At 30.0% G+C, this 20,256-nt stretch overlaps 1 protein-coding gene across 5 annotated transcripts in view; it reads left to right on the plus strand.

Annotated features, from left to right (window-relative positions):
* The window catches only part of LOC127706168 (kelch-like ECH-associated protein 1), a 32,897-nt gene extending 17,791 nt beyond the window's left edge, over positions 1-15,106 (plus strand). For 3 of the 5 annotated variants that reach the window (XM_052210635.1, XM_052210625.1, XM_052210646.1), the window contains exons 2-5: positions 5,969-7,317; positions 9,860-10,065; positions 10,756-10,932; positions 12,071-15,106. In XM_052210635.1, the coding sequence (XP_052066595.1) occupies positions 6,065-7,317; positions 9,860-10,065; positions 10,756-10,932; positions 12,071-12,210 (1,776 nt within the window). In that variant the 5' untranslated portion in view covers positions 5,969-6,064 and the 3' untranslated portion in view covers positions 12,211-15,106. The other 2 variants (XM_052210618.1, XM_052210609.1) reach the window with 2 other exon arrangements.
* Positions 15,107-20,256: the final 5,150 nt, after the last annotated feature.

A 20,256-nucleotide genomic window follows, 5' to 3' on the forward strand; every position in this document is an offset into this window, starting at 1 on the left:
TGTACAACATTCTTTAAACGTCTGTAGTCACGTTCACATAGGTAATCGTCAATAGGAAGTCAAATAAACAAACTTTTACCTTAAAGATCGATAGTTGCATTACATACAGATTAAAAAATCTTCTAAAATTGATTTTGAAAGTTTTAATAGATTTATGCTGCAGAAATATTGAAAAGGACTAAAATCGTTATTGTAAATTTGTTTACATTTGGGTTCATGGGTTGTAATAGTTGTTGCATTTTATATAGAAATATGAAATTGCATAAAAATAAAATATAAACCTGGTATTTTTTCATCCACAAAATATTGAAGTCTGCAATCCTTATCATTATATTGGATATTAAAGATATATATCCTCAGTCTCTTTGAAGGTAAACATTTTTTTTAAATTGACTTATAAGATTAATGTGTTTTATATTGGCCATGTAATACTAAAAAAACATAAAGACATCCGCTATCAATGACAAATATATCTGGTACAAATCTATGTTTAAACAGTTTATTTACAAGTTGTTTTTGAAAAATAATAGTTTGCCCTGAAGGTCTCGTTGTAATATGTCTGGATGTACATTTTTGAATCAAAATTGAGCCAGAACAATTAATTATATATAAAAGCTATTTAACATTTGATATAATTCTACCTATCAGTGTGAACCATCACTGAAACTTGTATCAAATTTTTGTCATAAATCTAACTTAAAGATAGCCATGTGAAAATAACCACCATAAAAGGAAGAAATGCTACTGTTAAGAACTGCTGAGTCATCATTTGACGATTTCTTTGGAAATCTAATCTACTGCCATTGTTCTTTGATTACTATCTTAAAGAGATCATCACAATTTCTATAGAATTAATCTTGTCATTTCTGTATTGTTCACGAAATTGATCTTTTAAAAACAAAATGACAAGAGTTTTAATGGATTGTAGCTTGATGATTTCTTATGATTTGCTATACCTGTGAACAGGTAAATGTGTTTGATGATGATGCAAATTTGATTCAATCAATACCATTTGTTCAATATTGATGTCAGGCAATGCTTTTATGCCTCGTCATCCATCATCTATGTGCAAATTTTACTAAACAGATTGTTCCTTGTTAATTGTTTGTCTAAGGTTCAATGTCCTGTCTAATTTTTTGATAGTACTTTGTTGTCAGTGGAGAGGTTTCTTTCTTGCTAATTTTTAATATTATAACTCCCTCAGACAAAGTTGATCTTAGATGGATTTGGCTATTCTTTTTATGTTATGTCCCTCTTTGTCATGTTTTAGCTTTTGACGTATCCAAGTACTTATACATCCTCGGCTTTCAAATTTATTGGTTTGAGAGTTCCCAATGAAGGCACATCTAGAAAAAGTGCTTCAGACCAAATTTAGAAAGTGTTATTTTCATTTTGCAGTTAATATGTACATACCGGTAAATAAAATCTTAATAAGTGAATAAATGCAAAATTGAGGTCGTCCTCACCTGTAGATTTATTACAGTAGCACCTACTAAAAGAACCCTTTCTTTGATGGAAATATTCTACACATGTGTATTCTCTGTCTAATTTCTTACCATTCTTTGTAAGATGACAAGGCAAAGACTGATAAATTAAGTTAATATACAAATTAAATTATATGCTAATTCCTTTGTACTTCAACTCAAGAAAAAAAACAAATGAACTGCTGACAAAAATTTAGTACTGATTTTCAGTTTAATATAATAGATGTAATAGATAGAGATAGAAGAATGAATTATAATGAACATTTTAACTTGAAGAATATTAGGAATAAATTATTAGTGGACAATAATGATTTTTGCTGAGTCATTGTTGACTTTGGATAGACCATCTGTTTGATTACCTGATTAACTATGTAATTTTCCCAGGTAAATTTGCTTTATAATGTTGACTGGAGATTATATACTATTGTATCACCTCTGTCCAGTTTACCTTTGTGACTCAGCAAAACCATTTAAAATTTGACCATTCTTATTGAACTGTTCAATCATGCATATAAATGACATGCACTTTTTGTTGGAGGACACATTTAGCATGTTTTGTTTTATTTTGGATGTGAGCATGCATGGAAGTGACATCTCAACATCATGCCGAAAACACACAGTAAGATCAATTTACTTTAAAAATATAGGGTTAACTTTTAATTTTAAAACATTGATTATATATAAATGACCATAGCTTTCTAAGATGAAATGTGTAACTCAACCTGAATTTAATAAAAATAAAATAAAAATAAAAATAAAATAAAAAAAAATAAAAATAAAAAGCTGCTGAACCAACACCTTTGTGGTGAAGTGAAGGTAGAGTCACTAAAGAGCATACCTGAATTTATATTTGATAAAATGTATTTTGTTAAAAGGAGTTGTTGCTTCAATGAATTGTTGAACTGAACTTGAGTATACTTTGACAGATGAATATTCTGCAATGATCTTGTACTTCTTTCAGTAGCATGTATAGTTCATTTAATGTTTTGAAATAAGTTAGGATTAGTTTATTTCATACATTCACCTATCATTGTCCTCTTTCAGTCTGTTTTCATATTTTTTTGGTCAGTTGTCCTTTAGCCAGATTTGACCGAATTATATTGTGGGTTCGATACTGACCAGGTAGCAAAAATATGAACAGTAAGGATATACATAAAAGGCCATCAGAAAAACTCAGTAGTGTTACTAATCCAATAAGCTTAATTTTAATGAGCTATTCAGAGATAATCCCCATAGTAAAACATGGCAGTCTGAATCTCTTGCAACTCTACCAAGCACTACCTGTTACAATTACCACTCTTGGAAAAAAAATGCTATTTCATTCAATACAATACGTAGGACATTTAAATGATCATGTGATATCAACTTTACGGGTAGCGATTTTCAGCAAGATTATACTACTAGTGAGTGTCAAGACTTTTTCCGAATTAACTAAAAATGGTTTTAATCTATAATAAGAGTTGTTATATTTGTGATAACATGGATATTCAGGTGCAAAGAGAAATTTTATATTTCTCTGGAAAACAGAAATGGATTTTATTCACTTAAAAGGTAATTAAGTATGAAACTAATTTTGTTGTGACATATTTACTGAATTGGAAGCTTAGGCGAATTATTTTTATTATGAATTGATCTGAGCTAGAAAATTTTAGTTATTAAATTTTCTTAAACTATAGTTTTAGGATGTGTATCAGTTATATAACATTTGATAAGATTTTTATTGAAGTTTGTTTAAATTTTTACATTTTATTGAAGTTGTATATATTTCCATGTACATTTGATAATTATGAATAGGAATTCTAGGTAAGGGAAACATCCACTCCTTTAAAACAATCATTGTAAAAAGAAGCCATACTTTTACTAAAGAATAGTGAAATTAAAAAAAAATTCAAGATTAACTTGGGCTGTGTCTTCTTCAATACTTGATAAAATGAGTTAAGCAATTTCTAGTTACTAAGTAAAATTGGATATGGGAATGACTGCATTCATTTCAAGAGGTAGAGAAATTCAGATTGGAAAAAACCCAGATGATTTATCTATTTCGGCTGAAATAGATTGCTTTGTGCAAACACTATTGAGGAAAAAAGTAATAATTTGAAGTATCATATTAATGATATTTCAGCAGCAAATTGTTTTTGTACCATAGTACTCTGAATCAACAGTGTTATTTTTGTTATGATGTGCATGGAATCAAACGTCATTTAATTTTGAATATATAACTCACAAACATTAACTAAAAATTCATCAATATTTATTGATTGTGTCTTACAATTAGTTCCTGATAAAAATTAATTTGATGCACGGTTTAAATTAAAACTATATGAAGAATACTTTTGAAAATTTGTTATCCTCACTGGGAATAACTATTATGGTTAAACTTTGTTGTAGCTGAGTTCTAGGTTATTAGTTGTAATGAAATTAATGACAGAATCTGTCTACAAAGAGTACATGATCTCCCCCATGTAAAGTACAACAGTAAATTGGCCAATGTTACACTGAACTTATAATTTATAAAAGTGTTCTTGAATAAATTTCTGAATTAAATTAATTTCTGTCCTCTATATAAATATTGAAATTATTTCAATGTAAAAGATACATTTGTGACATTTTTATTTGGTGATCAAATTAAAACATTGCAGTGAGTCAGCTATTTTTTAAAAGCTCACAATATTTTATTTCCAACTTAAAAAATTTAATATTCAAATAGTTATGATAGATAAAAATAACCACATTATATACATTGTAATAATTTGGATAGAAAACAATGCCAATTAAAGGTCTTAGATATTGTCAGTATGAGAATTTCTACATAGTAATTAAGTTTGTGTTTGTCTATAGATTTAAATGTGATATGATACTCTAATGAAATTTATAATGAATAAAAGAGGTAGGGTATATGTCAATGAGACAGCTACCCAACAATACTTTATTAAATTTTTTTGGTGTGCCAAAAAGTTCATGAGACTTCAAGTCACTATTGAACAATAGTTCAGTTCTTAATCAGAACACTGTGAATTTGGTCAGGGCTGGAATGTTATGTTGTTTACAATACATTCAATTTTTAAATACATGTAGATCAAAAAAATATCATAGAATAATGATATTTTGTAAGATTAAAAGGCATGGATCAGTTCTCTGTTGAAATTTTCAATGACTCATGACACAAAATTATGTTGGTAAACCATGCTTAATATACCTTTCAGTTTTGTTTGTTTGGTTCGCTTTTTATATTATAGGATTGCTGTTTCAATGATCTTTACTCAGTACCACATTTTCAGTAATGACTTGTATCTAATTTACATGTAAGACTCCTTTGTTTTTTTCATTCTTCAAGCAAACCTTTTCTATATACTTCATCTCTGTTTTTATTTATGTGATTGATTGATTGAAGTTGAAAGCAACATTGGCATGTGTCCCTAATTACCTATTTGCCGATGACTTGCAGTTAAGAACTGCAGATAATGATTAACGTCATGAAATAATCATAACACGTGAATATGGGAAAATTTAATAATATAGATAGATATTAATATAATGATACATACCTGCAGAAATCAATAATGATAATAATTAAGGTCCTGTCAATATAATACTTCCATGGAATGACTAAGGATTTCTGTAAGAGTACAGTTCTCCCTGACAGCATCATCAGCATTGGTTTTTATGCTATAATGTAGGTGGATTATTCTCTGTAAACATTGTCAATTAGGATCATTGTAAGGAAACATTCCTTAAATGATATAAGTAAGGATTTATATATATAAATTTTTAAGAAGAGTTTTCAGGACAATATTGATAAGTGTTGTTGTCTCAGCTGAAACATATTAATTAACGCTGACTTTTCATGTTTTATTTAAGGAATTTTAAATATTATTGATTATTTTTTTCTGCATTGTCATTTGAAAGTCAGAAGGTGAAAAACTTTTTCATGTCTTTCAATCAGTCTTAAAGAAAATTAGTTTTTATTCACTGAGGTAAATAAGCTTGTATGAAAATACCCTTTATGGGTTTTTTGTTGTTGTTTTTTTTAATGTACTTTTCATTTCATATGTGAAACAGTAAAGTCATTTTGTCTTTGATATAAAATGTATAACAAATGATGATTTATTACAGTGTTTTTTAATGAATTACAAATTGTTGATTTTTTTTTAAGAAGAAAAACTCCAACCTCATTCATATTTAAAATAATATTTTCTTGCATCTGGTCAGTTGTATTTTTATTTCAGTAACAGCTATTAAAGAAATGAATGATGCTGATCGACTAGCATGGCTAAAAATCTAGCTCAGGATGTCAGTTTTGTACAAAGCAGGGTTTATATTCATATCACAACGTTTTTGTTTTTTTGCCTTATATGTATGTAATATTTGCCACTGAATGTAACAGGTCAGTCAAGGTAGGAGTATTCTTCTAAAGTGATTAGGATGCAGCTTAAAAACGTTTGTATGTAGAAAATTAAATTAATACTTTTTTTGTCTATTTTCAGGTTCTGTCAATTCTATTACAAGACATTTTCTAAATATAAATATTCTGATATTAGTATGTTGGATCCAGTATAGTGTTGACAACAAATACATCCAAAATGTCTGCCGAGGAAGTTTATGAATCGAAGATGAAAACAGACAGTTCTTCCTGTTATAGGATACAACCACTGACAACAGAAAAACCTGCTGATGGTAGCATGAACTTTACCATAATGAAACATCCAAAAGAAGCATTGGATGTTATGAGTACTTTAAGACTATTAACTAAATTATGTGATGTGACATTAGTTGTCGGTGAAGACAAATATTTAGCTCATAAAATTGTGTTGGCTGCAGCTAGTCCCTATTTCCGTGCAATGTTTACGGGTGGTATGAAGGAGGAAGGCATGACCACGATTCCCCTTCATGGAATAACAGCATGTACACTTGCGGTGTTAATAGAGTTTGCATACACTGCAGAAGTTCGTGTAAATGAAAGGAATGTGTGCTACTTATTACCAGCTGCTACAATGTTTCAAATGAACCATGTTGTGGAAGCATGTAGTGTTTTTTTAGAACATCAGTTAGACCCAAGTAACTGTATTGGAATAGCAGATTTTGCCAGTGAACATGGGTGCCATGAACTAGAAACAAAAGCTCGGGAATTTATTTTCAAAAATTTTTCAGAAGTTGTGCGGTGTGATGAGTTTTTGACGTTAAATCCTTGCCAGTTAATAAGTTTCATAAAACATGATGAATTAAATATTCGTTGTGAATCTGAAGTGTTTGATGCTGTGATAAGATGGGTACAACATGACTTAGAGAAGCGTGCGTGTAAACTAGAGGGATTACTTTATGCCGTTCGTTGTCATTTTTTAGCCCCTCATTTCTTAGAAAAACAATTAAACAGTTGTAAAGTTTTAAAGAATATGCCTCAATGTCAGGAATACTTGACTAAAATTTTTCAAGGACTAAAATTACATCAGTCAATACCTGAAAAACCAAGAAAACCGTGTTCACCTCTAGTTATATACACTGCTGGTGGTTACCTTAGACAGTCCCTTAGTAATTTTGAATATTATAACACATGTACAAAACAGTGGAATCGCTTGCCAGATTTACCAAAACCGAGAAGTGGTTTAAGTGCATGTATTGTAAAAGGTGCTTTTTATGTGGTAGGAGGTAGAAACAATTCTCCTGATGGCAATATGGACTGTAATTCTTTAGAAATGTATGATACTTTAAGGAAACAATGGGTGACAAAGTGTCCTATGTCAGTGCCCAGAAATCGTGTAGGAGTGGGAGTTATAGATAATATGATTTATGCAGTTGGTGGCTCACAAGGCCAGCAACATCATTGTACTGTAGAAAGGTGAGTTTTTTTTTGAAAATTTCTCTTTTACAAGTTTTGGAGATAAATAAAAGTAGGACAACCATTTAGAAAAAGCTGGTGCAATACACAGCTTGAATTTGCTGAAGGTTGCTTTGATTATCAGATTATGCCTAGAACACATTGGCAACATATTGTTTGTGATTGATTCATGGAGTATTTTATAGTTGTGTGTTGTGTTCTTAGTAGTGGGAATTAGAGCATATTTATTGTATTGTTTTACATAATTGGTTTAATTATAACCAATCAAAAGACATAAGTTACTGGTTGTACACAATTCGGTATAATAACATTATTAACATCAATTTTTCTTGTAAATAAGGCCTTTCTTGGTCATTTTTTTGAATATTTTTTTTGTATTGCTATACATTGAGAGCAACAGCTTGGCAATGTTATTGATTTTCTCACTTTCAAACTTTTTTTTTATGATTATCTCATATACATGTATCTCTAAAGTCAAGAATTCTGTCAAAAATATTTTGTGCATTTGATAAATTTGTATACAATTATCATCACTAACAATATTCAAAACTAAACGAACTTTTTTCAGTAATAATTGTATAACCATGGCCAATACAGTTTAGGCTGCTTTATTTGGGTTCTATTTTTTTATTTTGATTGGGAGTGCAGGGTTCATATGGAAACTTGTTTGTGAATGTTTGAATGCTATTATAGGGTGGTGTTGGTTCTTTTCATTGTTTTTTCACGTCATCAGGCTATTAAATGTTTGACTTTTTTCTTATTTTTGTATATAAATCAAAATGTCTTTCCCAATAATATTAAACATTTAAATCTTGAACGTGGGTGAGTTTGAAATGTATGATACTGATAAGTGGCTGCCCCAGTTGGCAATTTTGCTTAGGAAATATGTTCAACTGGTGAGCTTTCTTTTTTAGCCAATTTGTAGTTCCTGATAAATATTTGGCATTCAAATCCTTGGCTTCAAAAAAGGGGTGTTATAAAACATTTATCTTATTGGTACCATTTATTTCATTGTTTAGGTTTTTTTTTTACGTCTTTTATATACAATTTTAGTACTTAAAATAATTAGACATTTAGTACAAATTCTAGATTTGTGGGTGGGAATTTACCAGTAGTACAGGAAGAAAATTCATTTGTATACATGTATATATAGGTCATGTAAACTATTACCAATTCTAAATTCATCAACAATACATATCAAGACCTTGCCATGACATGGAATTAATACTGATTTCTTCTTATCATGAAGGCATGCACATTGTATATGTATTGCAGTGTATTTAGACAACCCAGAAGTATATAACATCTCACAATGGCTTTTGAAAGCAAGTACTTTTAACATTTAGTATAAATGACTCAGAAATATGGGTCTATCCATTTCAATGAAAAACCGGGTGGATTTTAATTGTGGGTATTTTGCAACATCATCATCCAGGTGAAACTTTAAATGAATATTTAATGTACAAAATTACATTTGTTCTGTCTGACCTTTAACTTCAACTCTTATCTTTTTTAATCAATTATCAAAATTTTCTTTTATCTCATGCTCTATTTTAATCTGTGTTCCTTATATGTAGATAGAAGTTTATAGGTGAAGGAGCCTGCCTTGATTCGTTTTTAAAATGAAAATAATTTAAAATTATCTTGTTAGTTGTCAGATTGCTCTATGTGATTCCAAGTATTTGTGAGACATTTTCTACATAACCATTACAAAGTATACATAGCTTCTGTCTCGTACCAGTTTAATTTGAGATTAATTAAATTGTTCAATGATAATATCGGAACAATCCTAAAATGGTTGGTAAATTAAATTAACAATAGTGTCTTCTAAAAATAGGACAAATCATAGCCCACTTTTTCATTACAAAAAGAGCATTATCATGGTCACCATGATCTTATTAAATGCAATGTATACATTTGTAGATCTAGATATTGTCTCTTCCCACCAGGGGATCTAGGTTAAAATTAGTCTATCAACAGTTTCTTGTGTAAACTTGACAGATTTATCTTTGATCGTGATGATTTAATAAGTTCAACAAATAAATAATTCATTAACTGTATATTCTTTTGGTTTTTTGGTACTGGAAAATTGTCACAAATATTTAGGCATGTCATTGTTTGTGGTAATCTTTTGTTGACAATAAAGGCGGTCATTTTAAAGGTCACTTTTTGATACTAATCAGTAAAGTAACCACTTCCACATAGTAGTACCTAGTACTAAATATAGGATTGTGAGAAAAAAAACAAATATTTATATAATATTAATAAATGTTAAAAAAGAAACATGAATGAAATATTTTGTCATATTTGTATGATATTTTAGTCTATTGATATGACCGCTATAGTCTGTCAGGGCCTTTTATTCCGATGATTTTTTTTTTTTTTTAAATCTTAAAAAAGAACACTTACCCAATTTTATCCAAAAACATACAAGGAACAAAAGTCTTCAAAACTAAAAATTAGACTTTTCTGACAAAGAATTTCAATTTTTTTTTACTTCATACATTTTGCAAGTGAGTATAATTTTTGTATTAATTTTCAGGTATGATCCTGACTGTGATATTTGGACTAATGTTTCTCCTATGAAAACTAAAAGAATTGGTGTTGGTGTTGCATCTTTAAACCGTTTATTATATGCTGTCGGTGGCTACGATGGTTCTAATAGATTACGGAGTGCTGAATGTTACGATCCAGAAGTTAACGAATGGTCTCCTATACCTCCTATGAATACAACAAGAAGTGGTGCAGGTAATTTACATAAAAACAAAAAGCTTGCAATAGTAGAATACATACAATGCATCAAATTTTCTCTTGTCCTTTATATTTGGTAGAAATGTCCATCAGTTCCTCTATTGTAGAGTGTCAAAATGCTGCATTCAATTACAAATTCAAGTAAAATTTTGACAAAGTGCTTTCCATTTTTACGTCATTATTCCAAAAGGAATTCCTAACAATGTTACTGTCATTGAAATAGCAACAAAGTGAAGCAAGATGTAATTTTTTATGGTGACAATTCTTTAAAAAGGACTGCGGCTGAAATGTTGGACTGAGGCTACTTATGGTAATTTAAATAATAATGATGATAAACAATAATGACACAGTTATCCACCTGTTACAACATTCTTCAAAACATTTGATATAACTGCTGTAGCACTTGACAAAATGGTAAACAAATCTCAATAATGTGCAGTCTTAGACTTACATTATTTACATGTATACATGGTCAAAGATACATTTAAATATTCAAATGTGTACAGAACATTGAATTGTTACTTTCACTTGCTAAAAATTTGTTTCCAAATCATGTAAAGTTGCATGTTGTCAAAACACAGAAATGAAAATAAGATATTTACAAGAGACAATACATGTATTAGATGCAAAGAAATATGTCTTCTAATGAGATTATTGGAAATAATAACAAATATATTTATTTTTCAGGGGTTGTTGGAATGGACAATTATATTTATGCAGTTGGTGGTTATGACAGCAGTTGTCAATTAAAATCAGTAGAACGATATAATACTTGTACAAAAACTTGGGAATTTGTAGCCCCTATGAGGAGCCCCAGAAGTGCTTTAAGTGTTTGTGTATTAAGTGGGAAGCTTTATGTTTTAGGTAAGATATGGTTTTTATCTTGTATGTTTTCATTGCATAATGAACAACCCTGGCATGTTCCTGTAAAATCAGATCGGTTTCTTTCTAAACTGACAACATACTTTCCATACAGGTATTAAGCCAAACTTTAACTACTTTATCTAAAAAAAATTGTCGAGAACATTTGTGGTATTTAAAAAAAGTATATAAACCAGGGAACAGATTAATATGTCTTTGATTTCACATTTCTCTTTCATATCTATATATCAGCCTAATATATTGAAAGAAATCAAATAGAAAAAAAATCAAGAATAATTAGTCAAATTTTCTTCCGGTCCAAAACAAAATTACACTAACTAATAACAGAGGCCTATGTGTTGAGAGTAAAATACTTGTTTGATGAATTATAAAATAGATAAGCAAGGAGATATTTTTTTTGTGTTTTCCTTCTTTGATAAACGCAACATATTTAATTAATACTTTCAGTACGTGTATTTTATCTGTCAGCACCAAAAGTGTAAGAAATAAACTGAATTAATTTTCTACAAACATTTTGCAGGAAACGTACAATATAAAACTTCAAAATCAACCCAGTTAAATTTATAAAAAAATAACAAAAAGAAAAATCGATCTGAAAGGCAACATTATTTTTTTGCTGTTTGGCGATATATCACAATTAATATAATATGTTTTACTCTACTTTTGAAATAATTCCAATTGACGTCAATGTGATAATAATCCTTGCTAAGTTCTAATCATCATTTCCTCAGTAAATGTCATCGGATGACTTGCAGGAATTATTCTATAATAGAGTGTAAATAGGTAAAAATGGCTGGAAACCAATTTGAAAATTATTCAACTTATTGGAAAAAAAAACACATTTAGGTCTCAACAGAAAATGTTTACAAAATTAGTTGAGATTATAAAATAACTATCATTGAAATAACAAAAAAATGTAAATGAAAAACAAATGCACCTGTTTATAAATTCAAATGTATTTTGTATTTGTATAGACATTGCAACACTTGTAGAATTTACAGCACACTTACACACACAATTATACAAATGAAATGATAAACAGTTAAATATATTCCTAAGTCTATGCTAACCATGTTTAGATTTATTCTTCAATTCTTATTCTGTTTTATTTTCTTTACAGGAGGTTATGATGGTAATGACTTTTTATCAACCGTAGAATGTTTTGATCCAGATAAAAATGAATGGACAGAAGTGACCAATATGACATGTGGTCGTAGTGGACACGGTGTTACAGTTGGTGCTGAACCATACCGTAGCTGATAATAGCTTAATGGTTGGTACCAAACCATAGTCATATTAATCCGGTTCTAATTGTCAACATTATTTATAGTTGTCATTAAGCAAGGTGCCGAACCATGATTGCCGAGAATAGCTTTAGATTTATGTGTATACTTGTGGACTGGCTGAATATTGGTGCATAATAAATTATGTGTATTCTAGAGGTGGATTTACTGTGTTGACATTTGACCTCTGTCTATCTGTGATAAGCCTATGAAGCTCAAGTTTTGACCAGTATATAGATTTTGTTGTATATCATTGTTCTGTGTGTTTATAGCCATCAGCAGTTCTGTAAAAAGAAATACCATTCATTAATACAGAACATGCGAGACTGCAAAACAAATAGTATCTTTTTGTTCATGCATAACATTTGATGAAATGACAACCAATTGCATTATGGGATACATTTTCCATCTTCTAAAAAATCTGATCACTAAAGTCATATGTAAGCGATATTATTGTAAAAGGACATTACATCCAAGGTAATGAAGGTATACTTACACATTTTTGAGAATATGACTCCAGTAAACTGAGCAATGCATATAAATGTGTAGTACATACCATGATCCAATTATTAACCTTATAAATTCCAGACTTGCATTCCTTTGTAGCTTTTTAGAAACAGTAGTTTTCACATTTTTTAGTACTGTTTTCAAATACTTGTTGACAGTACAAAACTAGCAATACTTTTTTTTTGCTTGGTTATCGTGAAAGGTTTTTCAATAGCACTGAAGGTCATTAGAATAAATGTTCTGTTTTCAAGGTCTTATCTGGGAGAATGCTACACTCCCTGCATGAAAAAAAATCCCTTGCAATAACTCTAGAATCTGTAGAGGATCTTATGCAAAGAAAATTGTCTATCAGGTACATGTAACATGCCCACCAGTGGCTGTCAAATTAATTACTGTTTATTCAAGAAAATCATTTTACAGAATCTGTCTCATTGATTTTCTATTAAATTTGTCCTTATTCTGAATATGCTTGAAATATTTGCCACTGGATGATAAGCAAGTAACAATGATTATTGGCAATTTTTAGAATTTTTTAATTTAGTTTAATTCAGAAAGATCTTAACAAAAAGACTATCATCTGTCCATAATTCAGTTTTACTGGTTATAGATTTGGAGCATTTTTAAGACAAACTAACATTAAAAGAGAAAATTATAATCTCTTTTTTATTTTAAAGTAGAATTGCTGGTAAAACTTAAAAAAAAAAGGGAAATTTAGGATAATCAGTTTTAAATGTTAAGGGAGAATGGCTGGAAAACAGAACAGTTATTTTGATTGACCTGATTTATTTCTTTTTTTTTTACATAATTTTTACTTTGCCATATTTGATTGAAATTCTTTTTATTTACTACTGTTTGTCTCAACATCTCTAGAAATTATTTTGATTAGAATTCCTGTACCAACAACAAGGGTAAAAAATAATGCCATCTTTTTTATTTTAATCATTTAGGAAATATTCCAATTTGAAAGCAGAAAGCTGTCTACAGTTGTATTAGAAAAAAAATATGATTTTATTCCTACTAAGTGAAAAGTTATTTTTATGAAAGAAAGAAAATTACAACATATTTTGATCAAGACAATACTTTTCTGAAAGAAGTGAGACAAACACTGTAGTGTTATGTATTTCAATTTATTTGCCAAACTTCAGATAGCTTTTTTTCACATCTTTTGCAATTTTCGTTTTTTCATTTTGTTGTAAGCCAAAGATGTTTAACTGAAGAGCTTTATCTGTATCAATTACTTTATATTAAGTTCAAGATTTCTCTGAGAGAAAGGGAAGTAACTGTTTTTGGAAAGAGTAAGATAATTTTTGAAACGGATAACATGGACACTTTGTGCTCATTGTAGCTTCATTTTGCATTTGTTTAGTAATGTTGTGAACCATAAATAATATGATTGAAAAGGGCTTTCAAAATAATGTAAATAATCAAATTACATATGTGTCGTTACAATCATGAATGTGTAAATGTTTTGTTATAATGTTGTAAAAGACTATAATCAAAGGGAAACTAAAAGTTTTCTCCTAACCAAAGGTGCTATAGTTACAGTAATTTGTGTTATGTTTCTGTTTATTTATTATTCTTTCTTATTTTTATACTTTTTTTTTTGTTACACCCATAATGATTTGCAGTATACTTCAATACAAGCTGTTGTAAGATCCAGTCCAAAAACAAATTCATGTGGATTTTTTCATTTTTTTATCACATGTCACAGACTTGTTTTAAAATCTAGGATGTATAATTCTACTTTTTTGTAAAACTTGTTTGAAGTAAGTACAAATATTTTATTTCAGATATTTTTGAAGTTTCAATTTGATTTCTAAATAATAAGTGACATTCATTGTTATAAGGATTGACAATTATTGAGATTAAAATTTGCATTAAAAATAATTATTTCAATTCTTGAAAAACATAATTATCCATAAATTGGGAAAATTTGATGTCAGTGACGTGTTATCTAAAAATAGATATATTTCAGATGCAATTTCCCCATTTTTAAAAAAAAAAACCTACTATATCCCATTATTGTAAGTTAATGCATTAAATAACACATTAAAGTGTTTCCCCCCAAAAAACCTATTTGAACCTTTACAAATACATGTAGCTGTTTGGTTGAAACTTTATTTACTCATAGAAATATATTCTGCATTAAGAGAATATAAATTGCGTGTCTCTAAATTATGGTCAGAACAACTCAAATTATTGTTATTTAACCTCTGTATCAGTATTTTAGCATTTAATGCTGTTATCTTTTGTTTTGCCAAATTAAGAAATTTGCAATTCATGACATGAAAGAAACTTGCACTCTTCATCAAAGAAAAGTCAAGTGTTCATTTAATTTCATAAAAAATAAAGTATTGTTGAATCTTTATATTTGTTTCTGTTCTATCAAAGATCTTTTAGGAGGTTTTGCACCTTAAATCTTGTTTCACATACATATACCACTTCCGGTAGAAAGTTCCAGTATCTAATCAGGACTGTAATAATCATTTTGGATTTGTCAAGTCAGCAAAACCTGCTGTGTTATTCCTGTTAAAATACATGTACATTTCAGTCACATCCAGTGACAGCTTTGACATCATACAATAGCAGATCACTTAATGTGTCTAACCCTTAGACATTTCCAAAGCCTTAAACTATTGTTATTTGTTTATTCTCTAACCTTAAAAGTTGAGACAGTTTGAATGAAAACAAAGTGTACGGTAGACTGTTACTGGTAGAATCAAGAAGGACATTGAAAAGTAAAATAGCACAAAATACAACACTTATGTAACATGAACCACTTAAAACAAAACTCGGGTTGAACTCATGTTATCTGGAAGGTTAGTAGTTCCTGCTTCATTATTGTTGCTCACTGCAAATAAAAGCCTGGTGATTAGTCACACTCGATGAAAAGCGGGAAAGAAGCTACGACAAGTGGAACATATCTGTGGTTATCTATCATCAGACTTGTCTCTACTCTGTAGTAAACTGAGACATGTTAACAATCAACATTTAATGATGGTAACCACAGATAAAAAGATTGATTAATTGCAGTTCACTAAACGGTCAGTGGAAAATATTTCATGTATATTCAGGATGAGAACAAATTAACTAGAAATCAAACCAGTAGATAGTGCAATGTGGTCCAACAGTTTGATTGCCAGTTGAAAAAGGGTATTTAGGATGGTGGCAGAAATTAAGCCTTGCAACAGTTCACCTACAGATCCCTTGGAAGAGTTTTTAGAAGGTTCTCAACTTGCATTGAGCATGGTAAATATAATGAAGTGCTGATTCAACCCTTCTTCCTTATTAGAAAATGGCAATTCAAAGATGGGTTTACAAGTTATAAGAAAGTATATAAGGGGTACAGAAAGCAATACAGCGTATACATGGAAAGTATACAATGCAGTCAAATAGTATACATAATTATTAAGCTAAAAATATGTTGCTGCTCTTTAACAGGCATCAGTTTAAAAAACTAAAAGAAAAAATACTTGTAATATATATATATATATAAGAAAATTAATAAAAGATAATAACGGTTTCAATTCATCAAGTAAAAGTGATGAATTGAAACCGTTATTATCTTTTATTAATTTTCTTGTGTGTTACCAGCATACGGATTCTACTTAACTTTTTATATATATAAGAAAAAAAAACATATCCTATACATACCACTATCTGATCACAGGAATGGCATAAATTTTCATAAGAAGAGTTTGATTGGAATTTGATGTTTATTATGACCTTTCATACACACACAAATACAATACCGTTAAACTAATAAAAGGTCATCCAACGTTGTTAAAAAATTAGAACATTACTATTAGATACTAGAAAAAGACAGCACTTCGAATTGATTCCTCATAAAAATAACACCGAAGGAACTGAAACAGACTGGGTGATTTCATAGTAATCAGACTTTTAAAGACTGTCATAACATGAGGATACAAGGACACAAAACTAAATACAATTTTGATATATGGAAAATTGTAAGCATGCAATATTGTATCACATATAAGGAGAAACATGACCAGTGGTAAATACGTCCTCTTTTAAACAAACAACACAACAAAATCTAAGGTACACATTACTATAGTATGTGCCACAGGTTACTGCATATAGCCAATCATGAATGTGACGTCTATTGGCCATTTGTTCAAGTCATTGATATTTTCGCTGGTAAATTTGGGTTTATTCATAGATTGTTAACTTGATTTTTGTTTGCTTAACATCCGAATATTTCATGCATATTTAGAACGATGACACATTAGCAATAAAGCAAATAAGTTGGTTCTGTAAATCCACTGCCACTGGATAAAAAAAAAGTACAAATGTATGTTAGATGCAGACAGAGATTTATCCATGCAACTGTTCACTTGTGGACCCTAAACCGTTATTGCAAGGGTTCTTATACGTGCAGAGCTTGGAATTCTCTGTGCACGAGGCATCAGATTCATATTCCAACTGAACGTGTCTTCGTATTTATACATCTCGATCATATTTCTATACCCAAGACATTCTTTGGGGTATCGAACTTTTGATTTTGCCATTTGATAAGGGACTTTCTGTTTTGAATTTTCCTTGGAGTTCGGTATTTTTGTTATTATTTAATTTTTTTTCACACCGTATAATCAGATATAAAAGGCCTCGACATGACCAAAGCTGAGAAACAATTAAAACTAAAAAAGCAGAGACCTAATTTATGAAAAACAATAAACAAACAAAAACAAATATGACAGACAGCAAGCAACGAAAACCACTGAATAACAGGCTCCTGACTTGGGATAAGCACATATAAAATGTGGTAGGTTAAACATGCTTGTAATTGATCAAATATCCCCTTAACCTGGCACAGTGGTGTAACAGCACAACATTTGAACAAACTGAAAATCTGCTTGAAATGGATTAAATACTCGTCCGATCGGCATATTACACAACAAAAAAGTTAAACAATCAACAAAAAGACGGAAAGTGCCCATCTCAGAGTACTAGCAGTGACCGAAGTCTAGTTCAAAGCCAATAACAACTAATGACTAAATCATGTTCTCCAAGATCTTAACCTATGTCACTCTTCCAGTTTTTTTTTCAAGTTCAGGACCTAGCTCTCTGTTTGCCTTTGTTGTATTTTAACACTATACTTTATTACCTCTCTTATTCCTATACAATATTTGACAGACAATATTTTTTTTATTCATAAGGGTACGATTATTGATTAGATTTTGGTATTTTTCATCTTTTACAAAAATAAAGTTAATCTTTCAATATCCCTTTCCCCTTTCAGGAACACCTGTTCTAAAAGTAAGGAAAACACATTGATGATCGGTAGAGAGCATTATAGATGGTTAAATTTTACAACAATCTACTTATAACATATTTTGTCTATTCTACTGGCCTAGGTTTTCATCTTTCATTTGCAACATAAATTGTAGAAAATTTCACTAATACATCTCCAAATAACAATTGATTTGTTTGATTTTAATATAGATTTCAAACTTTTTACTGGTTTGGAAATCTGACGGTTTGTTAGAACATAATATAATTACAAAGTATCATTTTTTCCTTCCTCAAACAAAATATTTGTATCTACATTGGTCTTTTATGTTTATATAACAGAGTTGCCTCTAATAATAAGAAAAAAACAGGTGTGGTATGATTGTTGATAATGAGGACTATTCGTGCGAAAGGCGTGAAAGTGAAATATTTTCATATAGAATAGAATATAGAATAGAATATTTTTATTTACCAAATTAGGGCCCCAGGAGGGCATATAGCATACATAAACAATAACATATGCAATACACAGACAATAGATATGTAACCTGTGTTATAAAAACAATAAAATAGAATAATATAATACAGAAAATACACTCAACAAAATAGTAGCAATGTATTATTATTCAATGAATACTATGTGACACACATATATGACACACAAGGTACGTAATACTTGGTTTTATGTACTCTGACAGATAGTACCAACATCTAATACACATTACCCTTAAATTAGGTAACTTTACATTAACTCTGAGACCTGAATTTTATTGCTAATAGAATATATGTAATTATGTTTGAAAGAATATTCGTAGATAATTTAACAGACTTAATAAAACGAATTTTGTTTAAAAGAATGACAATCTAGAAGTCACTCGTGATAACGCAACCAGTCGGATTATATATAAATTGGGAACATACATAAGTACAATCAGGTTTAGAAGTCATCGATCCTGCAATGGTTTTCAAGTAGTGTGGTATAGGCGACAGTAGTTTAGCAATGTTCAAATCTCACAAATCGATTGAGATGACAAAATAAGGTAAAAGAGATGATTGGAGCATACAAGTCTTTGAGAGGCAACAGTGATTTGCCGATGTTTAACACCTGGAAATCCATTTTGAATGAACAAACCAAGAGAAAAATGGTGAGAGATTAGCATGTACTCCAAACGAAACGGGATACTTCGACGAGACAAAAATATCCTCATATGAATGCACCACTCGCAATGCGAATCTGGACTTTAACAGAATGACGTTCTTAAGATTTGAGACTTCTAAAACGTACCGTTTGTGAGTTCAGACAAACACATTCAATTGTAACGGTTAACCAATTCGCGAAGTGACCGTAAAACTTATATAGTGGCGATTTCATGTATTCCTCATCATAGGTAGCCTTGCTTGGGGATTTTTTTTTTGCGTAAATGAATTGTCTGTATAATGAGAACATGCACTCGCGAAACGTATCACTTGCGATGTAAACACCATACGATGGGAAAGAGGTTATGTTACTAATGAGATATTCTAAGTTGAAAATGGAAAATCGTAAATCGTCTCGTTTGTCATAATATATCGTCAATCTGTTTCAATTTCAAGAAAAAGATCTAAATACGAAGCAGAACTTAGTTTCGTTATATTCCAGTTTCAAGTTCATCGGGATATATGAAATGCGAGCACTCGCTGAAATTTGGTTAATTAAGTAACAAAACATCATCAATATATCTGAACGTGCAAGTATAACTTTGGAATATTTTGTTGGCATAAGTATGCTCTAAATTTGTATGCTTCATATCTATCAAATTTTAATGATTTAAGTAAGGAAAAAACCGGATTTTTGCTGCATTTTTATCTAATTTGAAAATCAATTCAAGGGGGATTTTTTCGATGAAAAATTGGTTCACCTAATCTTACATAATTATGTCAAGTGCCATTCTAAAAAGCAGAGGTCCATGTACTAGTATTCATTTCCAAGCTTATGATTAAAATCGGTGAGAAAATACAACTTTCCCCAATATGTCACATTTTGACGTCGCGAAAAGTAACATATTAAGTTACCGACGTTATTACTTCCCTTGTAACTGTATCGAATGTCCTTTATATTATTATCAATCAGAAGACTACAAAAAGAATGCCTTAATAGGTTTCCTTTTTCTCCTCTTCATCAAGATCTGATGTAAGGAGAAAAGACGCTGCTAGGGATTAACAACATTTTTTTTTTCAATTGATTTTATAATGTTGACAGTATTTTTGTTCCGTTTAAAAAAAA

The sequence above is a fragment of the Mytilus californianus genome, unplaced genomic scaffold (genome assembly GCF_021869535.1).
Source record: "Mytilus californianus isolate M0D057914Y unplaced genomic scaffold, xbMytCali1.0.p SCAF_1, whole genome shotgun sequence".
Lineage (NCBI taxonomy): Eukaryota > Metazoa > Mollusca > Bivalvia > Mytilida > Mytilidae > Mytilus > Mytilus californianus.